Below are 18,250 nucleotides of genomic sequence, written 5' to 3'. Positions count from 1 at the left end.
ACTGCCTTACCGTGCCTCTGTAAAAACTTTGAATATGTTTCTCATGCTCTCTCATTCTCTCAGACCTAAAAAAAGGGTTTTTTTAATCTACATTCTGTCATACTTGATACTGAAGTCAAGTAAAGTACCAAATAATCTCTTTAATTTTTGTAAAAAACCCCAGACCTACTCCCAGAAAAAAGCATAAGTATTTGGGAGGGCCTTATATCCATCCTTGAAGGTCAGTGAGCTCTGAGTAGCTCAAGAAGAGATTTTCAGCTACAGAACTGATGCTGAGAACATTGTCTGATCTTGAATCTCTTGGAGTCAATGCTGGTTTTGAAGAACTTAGATTTGGAAGGAGTTTTGTTGTTCCCATTATGGACTGAGGTTTCTATTTTCCTTGTTTTCTGCTTCCATCATGGTCTCTACAGATCTGAAAGAATTGTTTTCAGTTAGCAAAACAGAGTTACCCTGGGGAGATTGACTTAAAGACCCCAGTTAAATATCCCTTTAAAAGCATGTAATTCTCTGATCTCTGTTCCTGTCATTTTAAATACATGTGGTACAAGCACCTTAGTAAATCTTGATCACAGGATTTTAGCAACCCAAACTGAGCATTTATGATGTACTTAAGAAAAAACTCTGAATGCTAAGCACCCTAACCATAGTTACTTTTCACTTCATTAGTATTGAAAGACTCATTAGATTCTAGAATATAGACCTCACTGGTTCTTAATGGACTGTTAGGTTCTGTGGGATGGAAAGCAGCTTTCACCAGCTGAAACTTCAGAGAGTCTTTTAAACCATATTTGGAGAGGGTTGACATGAGGTCAGGTAAGCTGTAGCCATGTGGGTCAACATCCTGAATATTATCATTTGATTAACAAAAAGGAGGACTTGGGATCACTGAAACTCTTATTTGATCTGGCTAGGAATTTTTCTGTGACATGCTGCTTTTTATTAAAAAATGATGATTTACCACCAAAGAAAGATTTCTTAGGAACGTATCAGTTTCAATCAAAATTTTGTTAAGAATCTTGCCTCAGCTGCAAGATTGACTTTCTGGTAAGAGAAATTGTGCATTTCTCCAAAACAGTAAATTGTCTCCTTTGCCAGTAAACACTGAAAACTGGAATGTGTTAAAAGTGGTGCTGGCTAAGGGTTCAAGTCTGTTTCCAAGCTGATTGCCCAATCTGCCAGGTTGTTTCACATTTTTATATTATGTTTTTTGCAGAATATCTTTTTGTGTCCACTCTCTTCACTGAGTAAGTGATCAATTTTTTGTTGAGCTTACAGAGCATAACAAACTTAGTGGATTTGGCACTCAGTAGGTATACAACAGACCAAGGTTTGAGCCACTGCTTTAGGTACATTTCTTCATGTAAATGAAACTTCTCTGACAGAGGGGATCCCCAGCCTACAACTGTAAAAACGCAGCTGGTCCTTTTTCCTTTCTTGTGAGACCAGAACCTCAAACCTACACACCTTGTGACTTGAGTTAGTGCCCTTTCTCTCCCATGCATGGATTGCTAATTACCTCACATGAGTAATGAGCACGAGTACAGCTTTTCTTTTTTAATGAATCTGAAATGTCAGAAGGGCTAGCATTCACTCTAATTACCTGTCCAACAAGAAGCTGTTGGGATTGAATGCTTCTGAAGAGTGGTGGGTAGCACATGCTCCCTGCCACCACAGCCCATGGTGCAAGCACACACATTTTGGTGGAACTTGAGGCTGTAGGCAGTCTGCAGAGGGGCAACCGACTCTTTTAATTTCAACAAATGAGCAAAACGTTACTGAGTTTGCCAGCTCTTTAATGTAATTACCACTGCCAGCCAGCACCACTACCATCTGTATTTAGTCTGAAATTCAGCCAGTTGGTTTTCATCCAGTTCTACATCTCTGCCAGACACAGAAATCGAGGAAGCGGTTCATGTCCTCTGAGAAGGGCTACATCAGAGCAGCCTGGAGTAGAGGCTCATTGTCCTTTCTCTGGCCCACACTGAGCAAGAGCAATTAAAAACCTGGAATCCCACACCAGAGAGTTTCCAAGGAGGGGCAATGCCTACCTCAAAATGCCAGCCTTCCCATACTGAACTCAGGGAGAGGGTCATTTTAATGACACTTGTTTAATGAAGCTGAGATCTCATCTCCTGCTGATTTTATCCCAGTTGATGTAGGATCAATGGCATGCTGCTGGGCATCACATGAGCTTAAATACTGCTGTCCTCTCCCAGTTTGATGCACAAGCAGCTATGAGCCAAACCAGAGAAATATACTATTGGCTATTCTCAGGAAATGCTGTAGTAGGACAAATAAAAAGGAGTGTTGGGAGTATACAAAGCACCCAGTCAGACAGCCAGAAGGGGACACGTGCTGCATATGTGCATTTCAGATTCTTCATGTTAAATGTTCATTGGGAAGATAATTCAGAACAGTAAAAAAAATAATATTAATACTGTCATAATTTAGTAGACACACTCTGCTGAGTAAAGGAGGGAAAGGTCTAACTGAACTCCTGGAACTGGCAATCCCTGCATTGTTTGATATATGTGTGATGATGTTCTTTCTTGTCATAAATTAAATGCAGATGGTTTTAGATGTCATTCTACTTGTAAGTCACCTCCAGAGCTTCTTGATATATGAGGCTCTGCTTCCTGATTTAGTTTTGTCTGGCCACCAAAGTTAATTCATGTCTTTAACATTTCATGCTTCTAAAAAGCAGGAATGTTTCTACCCAAACAGAACAACGAGCTGTTGTTTCTTTAATTTCTTTAATTTTCTTTAATAATTTCTTTTTTGCTGCTTAAAGAAATTTGATTTTAATCTCTGGTGCTTTATTTATTCCTGCTATGATCATGTCTGAAGCTGGAACCTAGTGGAAGTGACACTTATTTTCACCAGGGTGAATAGCATCAATAGCTATTTTTTTCATTTCTTTTGAGCTCAATCCAGTTCTAGTTGGAAATCTGTCTCAGTAATTTTGCTTCAGCTAATCTCAGATAGATCTGATTTGAAAGTTTTTGATGATAATTTCATTTCTGATGATTGATTCTGTAAAAATTTTTTCTATTTTGTGAAATATTTAAGCATTTTACTTTGAGACCTGAGATATATACTGGTTTTGTACATTACAGTTATATTGATGTGAGATAGAATGTTTTTCTTTCTTAATCGAGACAAACATGTTCTCCTGTATTTCCATTTGCTTTTTTACTGTTACAAAGGAACTTTATACGATGCACCACTATTAAAAAAGTTTAATCTTACCAGTATTTAAAGCAGTATAGTTCTTGTTTGAATTTAAAACAATATCCTTGAAGGCTTAGTGTGAGTGGTGAATGTACTTTGAGGCTCTCTGTGCAGTAGATTCATACTGTTCTGAACTGTTGTGAAACCCATGCACATGCTGGGACCCCTTGATTCTGATGCCCCACAGCATTTATGAGAATGGAGATGGTGAAGGGATTTGAAATGCGAGACAGAGTTTTGGCACAGTCCAATGAGGCTCCCGGGTCTCAGGATGGTTACCAGAGCTTCTGATGCCCCTCTTCATCATCTACATGTAACCAGAGGTGCCTGACTTCAGTTACTCTTGGTGAAAGTTAACATCTTAATTAGATCTGATCTCAAGTGCTTTTCCAAGATTCTGTGCAGTGTGTCTTGCATTATGTGACTGGAAATACGATTCAGATATCATGGGCTACAATTACCTGGCACTGTTATTGTTATTGAGACCAATACTTCATTGGAATTATTACGTATTAAAAGGGACTTCAGATTGGGTTTTTTTAGCAATGTAAAAGTTAATTCTTTTTGTACTAAATAAATATCAGACGTTTGGTAACTATTAGGGGTTTGTTGTTGTTGTTGTTGCAGAATTTATTCCCCAGGCTTTTGGAATGCCTTTGTCTCAAGTGATTGCTAATGACCGGGCCTACAAGCTCAAGCAAGACTCTCAGAGAGATGAGCAAAAGGATGTTTCAGATTTTGTGGCCTTTCTCTTGCCATTTGGAGCTAAAAGGCAGAACAAAGAACTTTCAAGCAGTAACTCATCTCTCAGCTCCACGTCAGAAACACCCAACGAATCCACTTCCCCGAACACGCCTGAGCCAGCGCCGCGGGCGAGGAGGCGTGTAAGTAGGACATGCAGTGGGTGGGATTTGGGCACTGAGGGTCTGGGGGGACCAGGAAAAAACTGTAGGGTGTGTGGACTGTGGAGCACTTTCTGTTCCAATAGTGGGTTTTTTTCACGTGGAAGTCAGCCTCATCAACATCAGAAAACTCTAAACTGTAGTGGGAATCTTCTTTTGCTGATGATGGTGGGAAAAGATGATATGGACTCTGTGAGTCTGTAGCAGATTGCAAAGAAGCAGAGAGATTATCTAGAGGTCTTCCTGTTTCCTCTCTTTATCTACCTCCTTCTATCTAACTGTTTTGGATTTAATAAATTCCATCTGTTTTCAACCTAATCTTTTCAGCAGGGAAAATCTAAACCTATGTGTTTGGTATTTATGGGTATAATTATTTTAATCTAGCTCTAACCTGATAATAAATCTGGCTATTAATCCCTATCCTTATATTAATAAAAATCTTCATGGCCTAACCCATATCATATCCTCTGTGGTAAGAAGTTGTCAGACTAGATTTGTACCAGGGTCTTTGATGGATGTTTCTGCATGCAGGCTATGAAGATGCCTTTGACAGCAAAACACAGAATGGTGGGTTTGGGTTGAATATTAATCTACATGTAAAATTAATCATTTTTTTAGCATAAATATTTTTCCTTGTAAGTAAATTTTATGCTCTGAACTTTCCAGTTGTACAGTTAGTAAACATTTTTCGTTACCGTGGAATAGAGGTTCTAGACTTTACTGCTTTTTGATTTCATTTGCAATGGAGGGAGAAAAAAATTGCATTATAAAATACTTGTAATAAAACCCCTTTTAAGAAATCTGAGCAAGAATCGAGGTACAAGAACAGACTCTGGAAAATAAGATTTTTTTTAAGAACTTCACCTTTTTCATACTTAGGATAAAACGTTCTTCATAGAAATTCTCTGTTGGGCTCTTCAGATCAGGGTTTAAGAGGAGTGGAACTGGAGTAAATTGCAAATGGAGAGAAGGCAGAAGGCAGATCATGGAGCTCATTGTGTAACTATCTGCTGAAGCTTGAAGTGTCTGTATTCTGTCTTCAAAACTGAAAGCATGATGCTTGCAGTCTTGTATATGCATTAATGCACATTTCTTGGTTTGTGCCAACCATATGAACAGGCATTTGTGTTCACACAAAAATGCAAAGCAGTTTGACTAAGTGTATAGGAAAACCCATGAACTTCTTTCAGAATTTGGCAGTCAGTGACAAAAAATAAAAGTTCACTGTATGTACTCATTGGCTTCAGAACCTTTTCTTAATAGGAGAGAAAGAACTCATGTTCAGAGTTGAGTCATATGCTGTTCTCTTCACAAAGTGTGAGAAGATTTCTGACTTTCATTTGTCCAATGAGCAAACAAAAGAATGTGGATCCTTTAGTACATCATAGAGATCCATCAGGACCAACTTCCTAGAAGCTGAGGGACAATTTTGCTTGTTTTGTTTGGATAGTTGGTTGGTTTTAGGAGTATTTTTTTGTCAATATTATATTGCAGGAGGTGGCATTTCCTTTAGGGAATGAACTTAGCTAATTCACTTCATGAATTTGCAATTTTTTAACATTGATATAAACTCCTATCCTATATCTTGTCTGTCTTTATAATTCTGTTGATTAGTGCACTTACTCCTTTACCTCGAGCTTATTTAGGGGATGGTAAGGAGGGCACCTTTTATCTCTTGGGCACCATTGCACTGTTTATTTTCAACTGGTAAATGCTCACAAAAAAAACCTAAAAAATTATTTGTTAGTGAATGCAACTGATACAACCAATTTAGCATAAAAATTCTACACAGACACCTGGAGTGCAGTCCTTTTAAACCTAAACTGGAGGGATTGTTTATCATTGTACCATTAACTTCTTTGCAACTGTGTCATTCACTTATTTGTATTTCAGTGAGTCTTCAAACACTCAGCTGAGACTTTCAATAAGAGATAGAGGTAATGCTGGCTGCAGAGCTCATAGTGTGAGTGCTGTGGTTCTGTCTCCTCCAGCAGCTTGACAAAAGTCACTGTCACTGCATTTTCTGTGTAGGATTTTTGCCCAGCAGTTGGAGCTTGAGACTTTAAATTCCACTTTGGCTGGTGTCCATTATGTGCAAAGGTAATGCCTGGTAGATGGAACTTGATTCTGTTCAGTTGCTGGGCACTGCAGTTCAGGTGTCTCAGTGTGTGTGTTACTAGACCTGGAGCAGTGGGCAGTGGTGTGCATAGTCTCCTCCTCCACTGCTCCTCAGCAGTCAGGTAGGTCTGTCTGAGCCCAGACTAACGGGTCTGCCTGAGTTTGAGCTGGACCAGTGGACTATGTTGGTAATGTTTTCCTTTGTAAAATCAGGGCTGGCCTGGACATGGTATTGCCAAGCAGTGACTCAGTCACAGAACTCAAGGTCATTCTTCCTAAAGCCAGCTCAGTATGCTGGTTAATCCACAATTTTGATAGAATGCCCAAGGAGCACATTGAACCATGTATTTGCATCTATTTTAGGGATCTGAATCCGATTTAAGTGACTCTAATAATGGTTCATAAGGATGAATCCTGCAGACAGGAAAGGACCAGTAAAGGCAGGCTATAAAGGCAAGCATCTATCACACAGGGGCTGCAGTGGTGAGGGTGGGGTTAGAATTTCCATTGTCAGTTGGTTCATTTGATGTTTGGAATGCCAAACAATTAAAATAAAAATATCATTCAGTTGGAATTTTACACACATGGATCATAGCCAGAGGTTCTTGTTTGTTTTGGAGGGGTTTTTTATTTGTGTTTTTGTTTCCTGTTGGCAGGAAATGGTAAAAGGAATCAAGCAGATGTACTTTTGAGAGACACCAGAAATAAAGGTCAAAAGTTGCATTCTAAAGGATCTAGTAATTGTTTATAGTAATGTGGGTAAAAAGAATCTAGAAACTTCACTGTACTTCACTTATACATCTACCATTAGTTACCAGAAACAGAACTAATCCTGATAAGTTAAATTGGGGTCTTTTAAGGTATTATGAACTAGAAATTTATCAATGAGTTTGAAATCTCAGTGGACTTTTTGTGTGTTTTGCCTATGAGTTGAAAATCTTTATAAAGTTCAGTTGGCTAGGCTGATGGAACAAAATAGAGCTTCAAATTCCCTTGTAAGCAATTGTACAGTTCTCATTTAATAGACTTAGAGTCCTGACTAGCAGTTTATAAATTACTTTTCAGCAGAATAGTGTGCTTCTAACAAACTATAGTTGTCAGAAAAGTTTTGAGTAGGAATTTACACTTTCTTGTTATTTCTTAGGACAACATGCTGTATCCCTGTACAGTACATTCTGTGTTGTGATAAAATATATGCTTTGTTTCAGAAAGAAGAAAATCAGTTTGCAACAGATATTTTTAATAGGAATAAAACCTGAACTTTTTCTTTGTGTTTTATTATTACTGTAAGACTATATGTATGCTAGAATGTTTTTGCCTCATAATTTTAATACTAATTGAGAGAAATGGTAATTTTCAAGAGACAGTAATCTTGTGCTTTGAAAAAAGAAGTCTTGTTTTTCAAGTATAAAAATTGAAATATGCCATAAACCTCCTGCTGCTTCTGCTGCTTTATCCTTTACAGACTGCTTGAACCTCTGCACTTTGCTATAATCCAAACCTGGCTTTCAAAGCTTTCAACAGAATTTTAATGATTTTAAAATATTAAGATATATGAAGCAGAATTATTTTAAAACTATTACTCCTCAACTTCTTTGGTGTATCTTTATTCTGTGGTAGAGTGGGATTATTTCAAGCTCCACAGCTGTATGCATTTGTGATATTAACTGTTAACTGTATATGGTGCATGGTTGTAAATTATTTTGCATAAGTTTCAGTGATACAATGGTCCCAGCTACAGAAGAAGTAGGCAGTGAGATTTTAAAACGTCTATATGTCTCCATGAATATGGAACTGCTGAGGTGCACCCACAGACCATGACTCATCCTTGCCCCCCAGTATGTGCAGGCTTACAACAGTATAAAGATGGAGCAAATGAGTGGCAAGCATTTCATTTTTTCAGCATTTTAATTTGTATTCATTGTAATATAAGAATATGAGAACACTGGTACAGTAGTGATTTTTCCTATCCATTACACTGGTATTATAACTTCATTAATTTATAAAAATGTTGTAGCTAATTGTATTTTTATATTAGTTTGTTTAAAATACAGGTAGGCAGAAGTCTTTGTTGGGCATCCTGTGATGCTGAGATTCCCCAGCCCTGCTGATTATTCATGTGTGTGTGTATTTTACAGGGTGCCATGTCTGTGGACTCTATTACAGACCTTGATGACAATCACTCAAGGCTGCTGGAGGCTCTCCAGCTCTCTTTGCCAGCAGAAGCCCAGAGCAAGAAAGAAAAGGCAAGAGATAAGAAACTAAGCCTGAACCCTATTTACAGGCAGGTCCCCCGGCTTGTAGATAGTTGCTGCCAGCACTTGGAAAAGCATGGTAAGAATATCTTGTTTTCCCAGGAGTGGCAGATGTATTTTTGCTATAATATAAATAAATACCTATTTTGAGAAGTAAGTGTATGCTTCCATTTGCAAGGATATCTTTGAAAGCTAGACATTTTCCCTCCTGTTTTGCCTCTTGCTAAAAATACTCTCACAAGTAATTCTGTATGTGGTAACTTCCCAAACTGAAGAGCTGTAGCTACAATCTTGTAGAACTGGCCCATAGAGCACAGGGATAGAGGCTTTTCTTGGAGGTCAGTCACCTTGTACTTAGATGCTCAGCTCTCCAGAAATGGCTATTCACATCTCACAGGTTTGCCTGTACCATCAAAATAAAAAGTCTGAAATATGCCAGTCAGTCTGGAGCCATTCTTCACAACCAGTGGATCTTAAAGTTTGAGATCTAGATGAACTATTTATGCTAGTAGTGCATGACTTTTGATATTTGAAGATGGGGCTTCAGAGTAAGAAAGAATTCCATGCTAAGTACATATTAAGCTCCAAGAAGCCTCTTCCTCTTCACTGCAGGGCTTGAAGGCTGTATACTCAGTTTGTCTCTGGCTTGATTCCTCCTGACCAGCCTCAGGCTCAGGGCTGCATTCTACAAAGGAAGTTACAAACTCCTTGCAGTATTCTTCTTGTGTGCTCGTGGTTGTCCAGACACAAGCCTCCCACAGCTTTACAGAATGCAGAAACAATAGTCAATCTAGGTATCTGCTCACCATCTATGCCAATCTATCTTAGCCTTGTAAAGCTTTTTAATGATAATTGAAATAACTTGGCCACAGCGAGGTGGAGTTATCACATGGCCAGATAATCAACAAACCATAAAATAATGGTGATTGTAACAGCAAATGATGTATATGATGTTAATTTCACCAGCAAGTAATCATTTACTAACTCTGAATGAAAGGCTTTTGCAGATGAGGGACTGCAATTTAAATAACCATGCTGAGCTTTCACAATTTGTAACTGAAACCTGTCTTTCTTACAAATACATCAAGGAACATTGCAAAAGGTAGTCACTGTTAGTCTTTTACAGAGATTAGATATGTCATGGCTGACAAGTGAGTATGGGATGGTTAAGTTTGAGATGAATGGCTTCCATCCCTTTAAGCAAAGGTAGCTGAGTTTGGAGAACATAAAAGTATCTGAGTCAGCCAAAAAGCCATCCAGTTGAGTATCATTTGGATAATGTGATTTTAGGTCACCTGACAATCTGTGATAAATTTTTTAAACCTCTTAATGCACTGTCATAAAAAAGTTCTTTTCTATATGATGCTCCTTACAGAAATATTTGAAGTTCCCTTTTAAAGGAGATTTATGATGATTTTTTGGGCATTGTTTAAGAGTAAACTATAATATACCACAGTGCAATAACCTGATGTAATCTGGGAAAAATTCTTCAATTTTCAATTTAATCTGCTGTCCACAAGAAACTGAGAGAAATTTAAAGATAGTAGAAGATGGACACTGTAGCAACATCATTCCAGTCTATATGATGCACCAAGCTGCTGATTCTGAAAATACTTGCCTATATGCATAAGTCTTTTTTCTGCAACAAATCACCAGCAGTTTCTGATTAATGATTTAAAGGATAATTCTGAGCATTATATGACAAAAAGTGGTAGTGTTGTTAGACATTAATGCCCCTGTCCTTATCCCAGTTTTCCCTGGGATTCTGTCCCAGAGATACAAAAGTCTGTCTTTCTGTAGACCTGAAGTGTAGAATGAACACTGTATGCCTATGTAGGAACAGGTAACCAGCCTGCAGGTTTTGCCCAATGTATGTAATCTCCATCTCAAATGATTCCTTGCCAGAGTTCCTGGGTTTGCTAAATGATGGTCCATCAATGTAGTTTTCTGTTAATCAAAGAGAGAAGATTTAAAAAAAAAATAAAATTATGTTAAGACAAAAAATTAAAAAGCAGAATCCTATCTGAATTTTTCTGAAGATTGCAACTCCAAATACTTCTCAAGGTGACGTGTCTCCAACAAGCAAGTATAGCCTAATGGCTGTCAAAAGACATTTGTCTCACAAGGTAATTTTACATCTCCTCTATGTCAATAGAGATTAGAGCTGCAGAGTAGCCCTTGCTAGACCATAAACTTCCAGGCTTATAGATAATTTCATCCCTTTTTCAAAACTGTATAACTGTGTAAAATTATATTATGTATGCAGGTCTTTAAGGCTCAAAAATTTCTGCTCACATTGTTCTTGCTAAAGAACACCTCTCAAATTTTATAGGCCCTATTAGCCTGCAAGATATGTCCATTTGAGAAGCATATTCTCATTTGTTGTATTTGTAGTGGCTTTCTGCAGGGCTAGAAGAAAGTTTCAACTGAGGCCTTATGAAACAGTGAGCAACACCAATTTCCTAATCATTCTAAGTCTAAATGACACACTTTGCCTAAAGTACAACAATGCTTCTTTATAGCTTTCCCTTTATATAATACCTTATAAACTGCACACAGCTCCCAGTTGAAGTTCTTCTCTCTCATAGTCTACCTGAGGTCCCTATTTATGTACCCCTGAAGGAGACTCTCAACTTTGTCTTGACAGGAACTTGAGAGCCAGTGAGCCAAAGACCAACTTTATCCTATCTCCAAATGCACAACTCAATGCCCATGTTTTTAGTTGTTTTACTGCCTGTTTCCTTTGATGTCTGTCCTGGAAATTACACCTCCAAACCCTGAGCAGTGCCTCAGTCTCTCATAGCAGTGGCACTACCAAAGTGGCATCACAAGAAATGTCACAGAGATGCCCTTTTGCAGGTTAAGTGTGATCCTTAAAAAACACAGTGGATAGCTTCTTCATCACAGCTGAATCTGCATCAACATGGTAAGTACATGTTTGTGGAGAAATATGTTGCTTTCTTTTATTATTTATTCTTATAAGTACACACATAGGTCAGAATGCTTTGGTTCATTGCAATTTTCAGGAGAAAAAATTAAACAATAAAATAGTGCTATGATGTGTTACACTTGCAGGTCTCCAGACAGTAGGAATATTCAGAGTTGGAAGCTCAAAAAAGAGAGTAAGACAGGTGAGTGGATATGAATATGGTTTTCTTTCATCAGCTATGATAAAAACAAATCTGATTGCTTTTGCTGTGTTTTCTTCCCCATCTGTAGCATGGTGAAATTTAGGTTTTCTGGGTCAGTGACTTCACTGATTTTTTTATGGCTCATAAAAGGCCATTTCCAGTATTTTTTACATCTGGTGAAATCCTTGTCAGGTTCTCAGCAGGCTATCAGTCTCTGTATGTTTTGCTCTGCAAAAGTAGCAAAGGATTGGAGATCCAAATAAACTACAATGAAGAAATTTTCCAAAGGTCACACTGCAGGGAAAAAAAAATCTTGGCTGTTCCTTTCATCTCAGAAACAACTGAAGCTCCCAAAGTAAACTCAAACTGTAAATCTTTTTTGGAAAACTCAAGGTATGAGAAAACATTCAAGTACAGAACAATCTCTTTGACCCTAAGATTGCTGCTCCTAAATATCACATTTCTTTTACCCCTGCTGCACTTCAAGATCAGAACAGACCCTTCCAAGTCTTAGTCTCAGCCAAGTTATGAAAAAGAAAAGATAGTGTGCAATTAGGTTCCAGAGATAAAGTCAAATATGGATATTGGCTCCTAGGTATACCTACCTAGATATTGCACTGCTGTTCCCAGAAGCTGGGAATACATGTTGAATTAGAGCAGTGGAGAACAGTGGTTAGTGTTTGCATGATGCATAAGGAGGGGATGAAAAATTACAGGAAAATACTCTTCCCATTAAGTTAAGACCAAGAACATCAGACAGAAAAAAAAAAGCAAAAGAAAGCTTGACTCCAACTGATCCCAGAAGTTATAGTTCTTTGCAAAAAGCTGTAAAAACGTCATAGTGTAATGTTTTATCATTCTGGAAAGTCACCTTGAATAGCTAAATTGAACTGATTTTGTCTGGTAGGACAGTATACCCTACTGAATTGTAGCTCATTCTCCAGCAGTTTCTATTCCTGAGTAGCTGGTGTAACACTAAGCTAAAAAAAAATCTGCAGAGGCAGTTTTCAGATCAGCACTGAACTAGATAAAACTATTGAAGTTTCCTCACATTTGTATTGCAAGCATTAGTGTTATAACATACATTATCATTTAGGGATGAGTACAATTGCATCATATGTCTGAGGAAAAAGCAGAGAGCTTCTATCATTCACTTGTAAACTAAGCCTTACTTTGAACATCTATGACTTTCACCACTTTTACTGTGTTTTCAAATCAAGAGATTTGGGTATCTATGTTTTTTATTACTTGGACTAATTTATTGAACTAGGTAAACTGATATATTTCATTAAACAACAAGGAAGCATCAGCTTGGCCCTTGTGATTACAGTAATGAATGTTGTCAACATGAACACGTGGGAAAGTCTGGGTTCAATTAAAATTCCACCCATTTTTGGAGCCATAGAAAGCCAAACCCAGCACTCGGATTTTGGTGTGCTTTTGCAGCTGTTCATTAGTTTTTCTTGTGTAAAAAGCAAGCATATTTTGTTTTCCTTCCTTCCCCAGTTAGAAAATGTCCTGTTTCCACTGTAGTTTGTTGCAGTAAGTACATAAGTAAGTAGATGCATGTGCCAGCAGGGTTTTTGATTGGTGACCAGGAAGAGAAAATCTAGAACACGTGCATCTCTTGCAAGCCTTCTCTGTCATGTTCAGTGGGATGTAGGACAGAGATTCCCAAGCATGATGAGATTCTCAAGCTCCAGGTGGTAGATCTGGAGCTTCAGGATGCCAGGTACCATCTTGTGCCTGGAACAGATGCTCCAGCAGAGCATTGTTGCCAAGGCTGGGGAGGGCAACCCTTCATCCTGGGTCTGGTGGCATCATGGCAGCTTCAAGCCTGAGGATGAAGAGTGAAATAGCTAGAGCTCTGCTCTCCTATCCCCTCTTCCAGCACAGATGTCCTCATCTCTCATATCATAAGATTCATTAAGATGCTTTAGTTCACCACCTTTATCTTCCAAAAGTCTGAATGCATTCCATGTGAATGGAATCTGAAAGACTTGAAGTTGAGGTGTACAATATACAGTTTTAACATCCATGACAGCTGGGCCTGAAATGTGGCCACATCTCACCAAAGCTTCTATGATATTTTGCTGCTTAGAACATCTCTGTAGGTCTCAGGATATCAGATCACAAGTGCCATATTCAAGACTGTAACAGCAGTTTATGATTTAGCAGGCAATTTGGAAAGTCTGAATTCCTGATGCAATGCTAATGGGTTTCCTCAGCTGTTTTTGGGCACTTAAGTGCAGAAACAATCTTCTGGATTGAGGTAATTTGTGTTGCTCCTCAGGGATGTTCTGCATTCTTCACCAGTCTGGAGAGTAGAATTAAGCTGGGAATGAAGTCCCCAAGCTGGCCCTGGAAAATCTTTGACTATAAATCAAACAATAATATTAGATAAAGAACATATTCTGGTCTTCATAGCATAATTACTCATTATTAATAATGGCTTATATAAAGAATGGTAAAAATAATCCTAATAAATTAGAGTGGAGGCTGTGGTTTTTAATGAGTACTGTCACACCCATTATGAAAACAGTCTCAGCTGAAAACAAAAGATTTTCACACTGAACTCAAGATTTGCACATGGTCAAGATTTGCCACAAAATATCACAGACATATGATTTGCTTGGGACTGAGCTTCTTTCCTCTCTTTGGTATGTTTGTAATATTCCTAGTGAAGAAATCTGATATGTCAGATTTCTTTGTTTATAAGATTTAGCTGTAGTCACTCTCTGAGAAGATAGGTGTGACATTGTCATACCTCATAATGTTAGCAAAGGTACATATTTTTTCTAGGAAATAGTTTTAAAACCTCTTGACTGTTTTCAAAATTTAAAAAAAAAAAAAAGAGTAAAAGGTGAAGCTGTCAACCTGAGGAAAGTATTCTGCTCTTGGTGCTGGAAAATGCCTCCGGAAGGGCAGGCTTTTGTCTTTTCCTAAGGTATCTTGAATTTGGGAGAGGGTTTTCTTCTGCCTTTGGGAAGTGTGATGCCTTTGAATTACACAGAATTTGTCTGAGGACCAAAGGGGGGGAAAAATATAGCAATACCTTATAATGATGTTAGCTTGCTGTTTGTGAACTCTGTAATGATGATTACTTAATGAGTATAACTAAATTTAGAAGGCTAAATGAGGTGTGTGTGAAGGAATGCTTTGAAGTCTTAGTGAACCTGTCTGCTTGCTACCTATCTTTACATACAGCCTTAAATATCAAGAGAAATGTGAATTTTGTGGATATTAACATGAACTTACTAATAATGTTTTTCTACAAAGCCATAAATGTTACAAAATGCAATTTTAGTCTTTCTGGTTTCAGGGACAATGCAGTTAGGTGATATGGCCTGGCTTGTCATTTTCCTTATTCTCTCTGGTTTCTGCCTTTGTTATGAATCTTGCATTTCTGCAAAAATGGTACTTGAATGCATGTTTTCCTACAAGAGTGTCATATATTAGCTGGGGAAAAAACTGTATTTTATTACAATCTGGTACAAGCCAAAAGTTAGGTATTATAGAATAAGCAGCAATTAGATATGAATTATATCTTTGAACTTACCAAAGACTAGTCATGCTCAATCTTGAAAGTGAAAATGAGCAAATCTGCTTATTAAAAGATTTTCTGTGATGGGATTTTCTGTGTTTCTGTGTTGGGACAAGAAGTGACTATGGTTTTCTCTCATGTTGTTTTGCAGTTACGTGAAGAGTTTGACCGAGGTGTGGATGTTGTGTTAGATGAAGAGCACAGCATTCACGATGTTGCTGCCTTGTTAAAGGAATTTCTGCGGGACATGCCTGACCCACTGCTCACCAGGGAGCTTTATACACCTTTCATCAACACTCTCTGTGAGCTCTGCAACATCTTGATTTATCAATTTTCAAAAGCTGATTTGTTTGAATTCTTTGATCTCTGCTAATAGCCTTTTTTTCTCTTATTATGAATGTGCTGGCCTTGATTTGCTCCAAATGTTGGTATAATACGCTATAAAATATATAGTATATTTTAATATGCAATAGTAAATATAATATAGTGTAATATAACAGAATAGAATAGAATAGAATAGAATAGAATAGAATAGAATAGAATAGAATAGAATAGAATAGAATAGAATAGAAATAATACAGTATATTCTTTAGTATAAATTTACTGGAGTCTCTTCGTGTTTTTTATAGGGTATACAAATAATCCAGAAAACTAGAGCAAGAAGGATTTCAATAACTATACATATTTTTGCATTTGTAAGAATGGAGTTCATGTTGTCTATTAAAACCTGACCCTGTCATTGATCCAGCAGTGCCACAGACTCCCATTTGAATCCTTAAAATTTGTAGATCTGTCCAGTGACCATAGTTCCAGCTTGGCTTCAAAAATTCAAGTTTCTTCATAGTTAATGGTCCTCAAAGGCATCATATTAAGTACTCCCAATTGTGTTGCTAAGACCCAGACTCTAAAGGATTTAGGAAGAAGTAAAGCTGGAGTTTTCAAAGTTTTCAAGCTTAAGCAGCTGCCTGGTATATGTTCAGATGCTTTCTAGCCCTCCTGTCTGAGATCCTGCCTCTGTCCCACCATTGTCACTGACTACCATTTAGATGGTTCAAGTGGTGGTGGTGGTAGCAGAATGTCCTTTATTTCTCTGGTTGCTTTTCTAATCGCCTGATACTTCTGCAAGTTGAAAAACTGTAAGAAAACTGATTAAAAATGGCTGAAGTATAAACCTGACTGGAATGCTTGACAGCTACTGTATATACCAGTAGCTATACCTAAATGAATGGAGTAAGTAGAAAAGTCAGCAGAATGTTTGAGTCCAGTAACAGTGATGGAGTCTAAAACATGGAATTTGTTCTCTTATAGGATAAGAAAAATCCTATGAACTGGTGAGCAAAATATTGACCAACTAAGGCAAAAATCCCATAGCAGTAGTTCTTATAGTTTTGATATTTCCTTAGAGTTTTCTTTCAATGTTTTAAGGAAAATGTTTCTTATACAAAGCTATTCCTATGGGTTTGGAACAGTGTATTTGTTCTGCTTTTAGGTTAGTTGGAGTGATTTTCTTAGAACATATTTTTTCCCCTCTTAGTATTAGAGCCAGATGAACAGCTCAGCACCTTACAGCTTCTCATTTATCTTCTACCTCCTTGTAACTGCGATACCCTTCACCGGCTGCTGCAGTTCCTCTCCACAGTGGCTGGCCATGCAGAAGACACCAGAGACAAGGATGGCCAAGAGGTAAGTCCTGGTCACTTGTGTCCTTTGACTTTGCTTAATTAATGGTCTCAAAAGTGGTCTTTAAAGCCTTGAAACATGCACAGTGGTGGCATGTCCCTGAAAGATGGGAGAGAGTCTATCTGCCTGCACTTGTGCCATTTGTTTATTATGTTCTTAGGGCTGTGAAGGTTTAATTTTTGTATGACTTAATCAGCAAAGCATCTACCACTTCCTTTGGGAGATTCAGTGTACCAGCCTTGCTGTCAAGAACATCTAATGTCATCCATCCTTCCCCTGCTGCCTTGTTTTATCTCATTATATTCTATGAGAAAAGTACTCAAAAAAGGTCAGGCATGCAAGGATATACTTGTTCGTTTTCTTTTCATTCTCTGTTGTTGCTTTTTGTATGACTTTTGGACACAGAAGTTTGCTTCTTGGTTCTCCTCACTTCCTTGTGTGCCTTAGGTAGGGAAAAATGAAAAACAGGACAGAAACTCCAGCTAGACCCTTGCAACTGACAGACCTCATCACTACCTGGAGTCAGGGTTCATCTTTGCCTGTTTTCTTTCTGACTCCTTGACTGTTGCAGTCTGGAGCAGATTCAGTGGAGAGTTTGATGTGCACTCACCCACAGAGACAAGAATGCCCACAGCTGTGGGGCTGAGCTCTAGCCCTGAGCATTCTCACACCTGTGCCCGTTCACACCAGAGAGAACCTGAAAATCCAGGCTTCCCCTTTCCTGCCAGGGAAGTGCTTGAACTAGTAGGCTGCTGTGCAAAAGGAGGCAACTCTGTTAACTGAATAAAATGGATATAGTCTGTCAGTGCTTGACAAAAATATCTTGGCTTGTCTGTGGAAGGACTTCTCAGTCCTCTGAATGGCAGCAGAGATTACTTCTGAGACTCTTAGGAAACTCAAGAATTTTGTCTTCATTTTGTCTTCCAGATGGGAAATCCTGCTGATTTTGTCCAATTTGGATGCCCTTTGCAGTTGTCCGATTTTAAGAATTAGCACTTTGAGACTTATTTTTGCCAAACTTCCGCCTCAAATCTTAACTTTCAGTTATTCCATCTTTACAAGTCCTAACTTCCAGTGTTGTATGTGACTTCAAGGCTATTTAACTTTTAAATCCACTTTAAATGCTATTATTTTTGTTTTCAGCAAGAAGTTGTTAAAAAACTGTATCACTGTGATGGAAAGGATTTAGAAAGAGCAGCCTATAAGAGTTTTTACTGTGCTTAAAAGCATGTATAAGCCAGCTAAGGTCATGGTCCTCCTGGTCCAAAGAATTCTCTGTTGGTTCAGGAGTGTACCCAAGAGGATCTTATTGCAGGGCTAGGGGATCCTGTTTAACAGAGTTGATTTGGCTCAACCATTGTACATCAGCTTTGCCACAGGTATTTT

At 38.1% G+C, this 18,250-nt stretch overlaps 1 protein-coding gene across 3 annotated transcripts in view; it reads left to right on the top strand.

Moving 5' to 3' along the window:
- ARHGAP6 (Rho GTPase activating protein 6) overlaps window positions 1-18,250 on the top strand; it is a 305,969-nt gene that overhangs the window by 270,310 nt on the left and 17,409 nt on the right. For all 3 annotated transcript variants that reach the window (XM_079309630.1, XM_079309631.1, XM_079309632.1), the window contains exons 4-8: window positions 3,862-4,118; window positions 8,393-8,588; window positions 11,585-11,640; window positions 15,336-15,486; window positions 16,719-16,867. In XM_079309630.1, coding sequence (XP_079165756.1) covers window positions 3,862-4,118; window positions 8,393-8,588; window positions 11,585-11,640; window positions 15,336-15,486; window positions 16,719-16,867 — 809 coding nt within the window. The remainder of the gene's footprint in view (window positions 1-3,861; window positions 4,119-8,392; window positions 8,589-11,584; window positions 11,641-15,335; window positions 15,487-16,718; window positions 16,868-18,250) is intronic.

The sequence above is a fragment of the Erithacus rubecula genome, assembly GCF_903797595.1.
Source record: "Erithacus rubecula genome assembly, chromosome: 1".
Taxonomy (NCBI): Eukaryota; Metazoa; Chordata; class Aves; order Passeriformes; family Muscicapidae; genus Erithacus; species Erithacus rubecula.
Note: the sequence above shows the minus strand (reverse complement) of the source record. Positions and strands in the feature narration are given on the sequence as shown.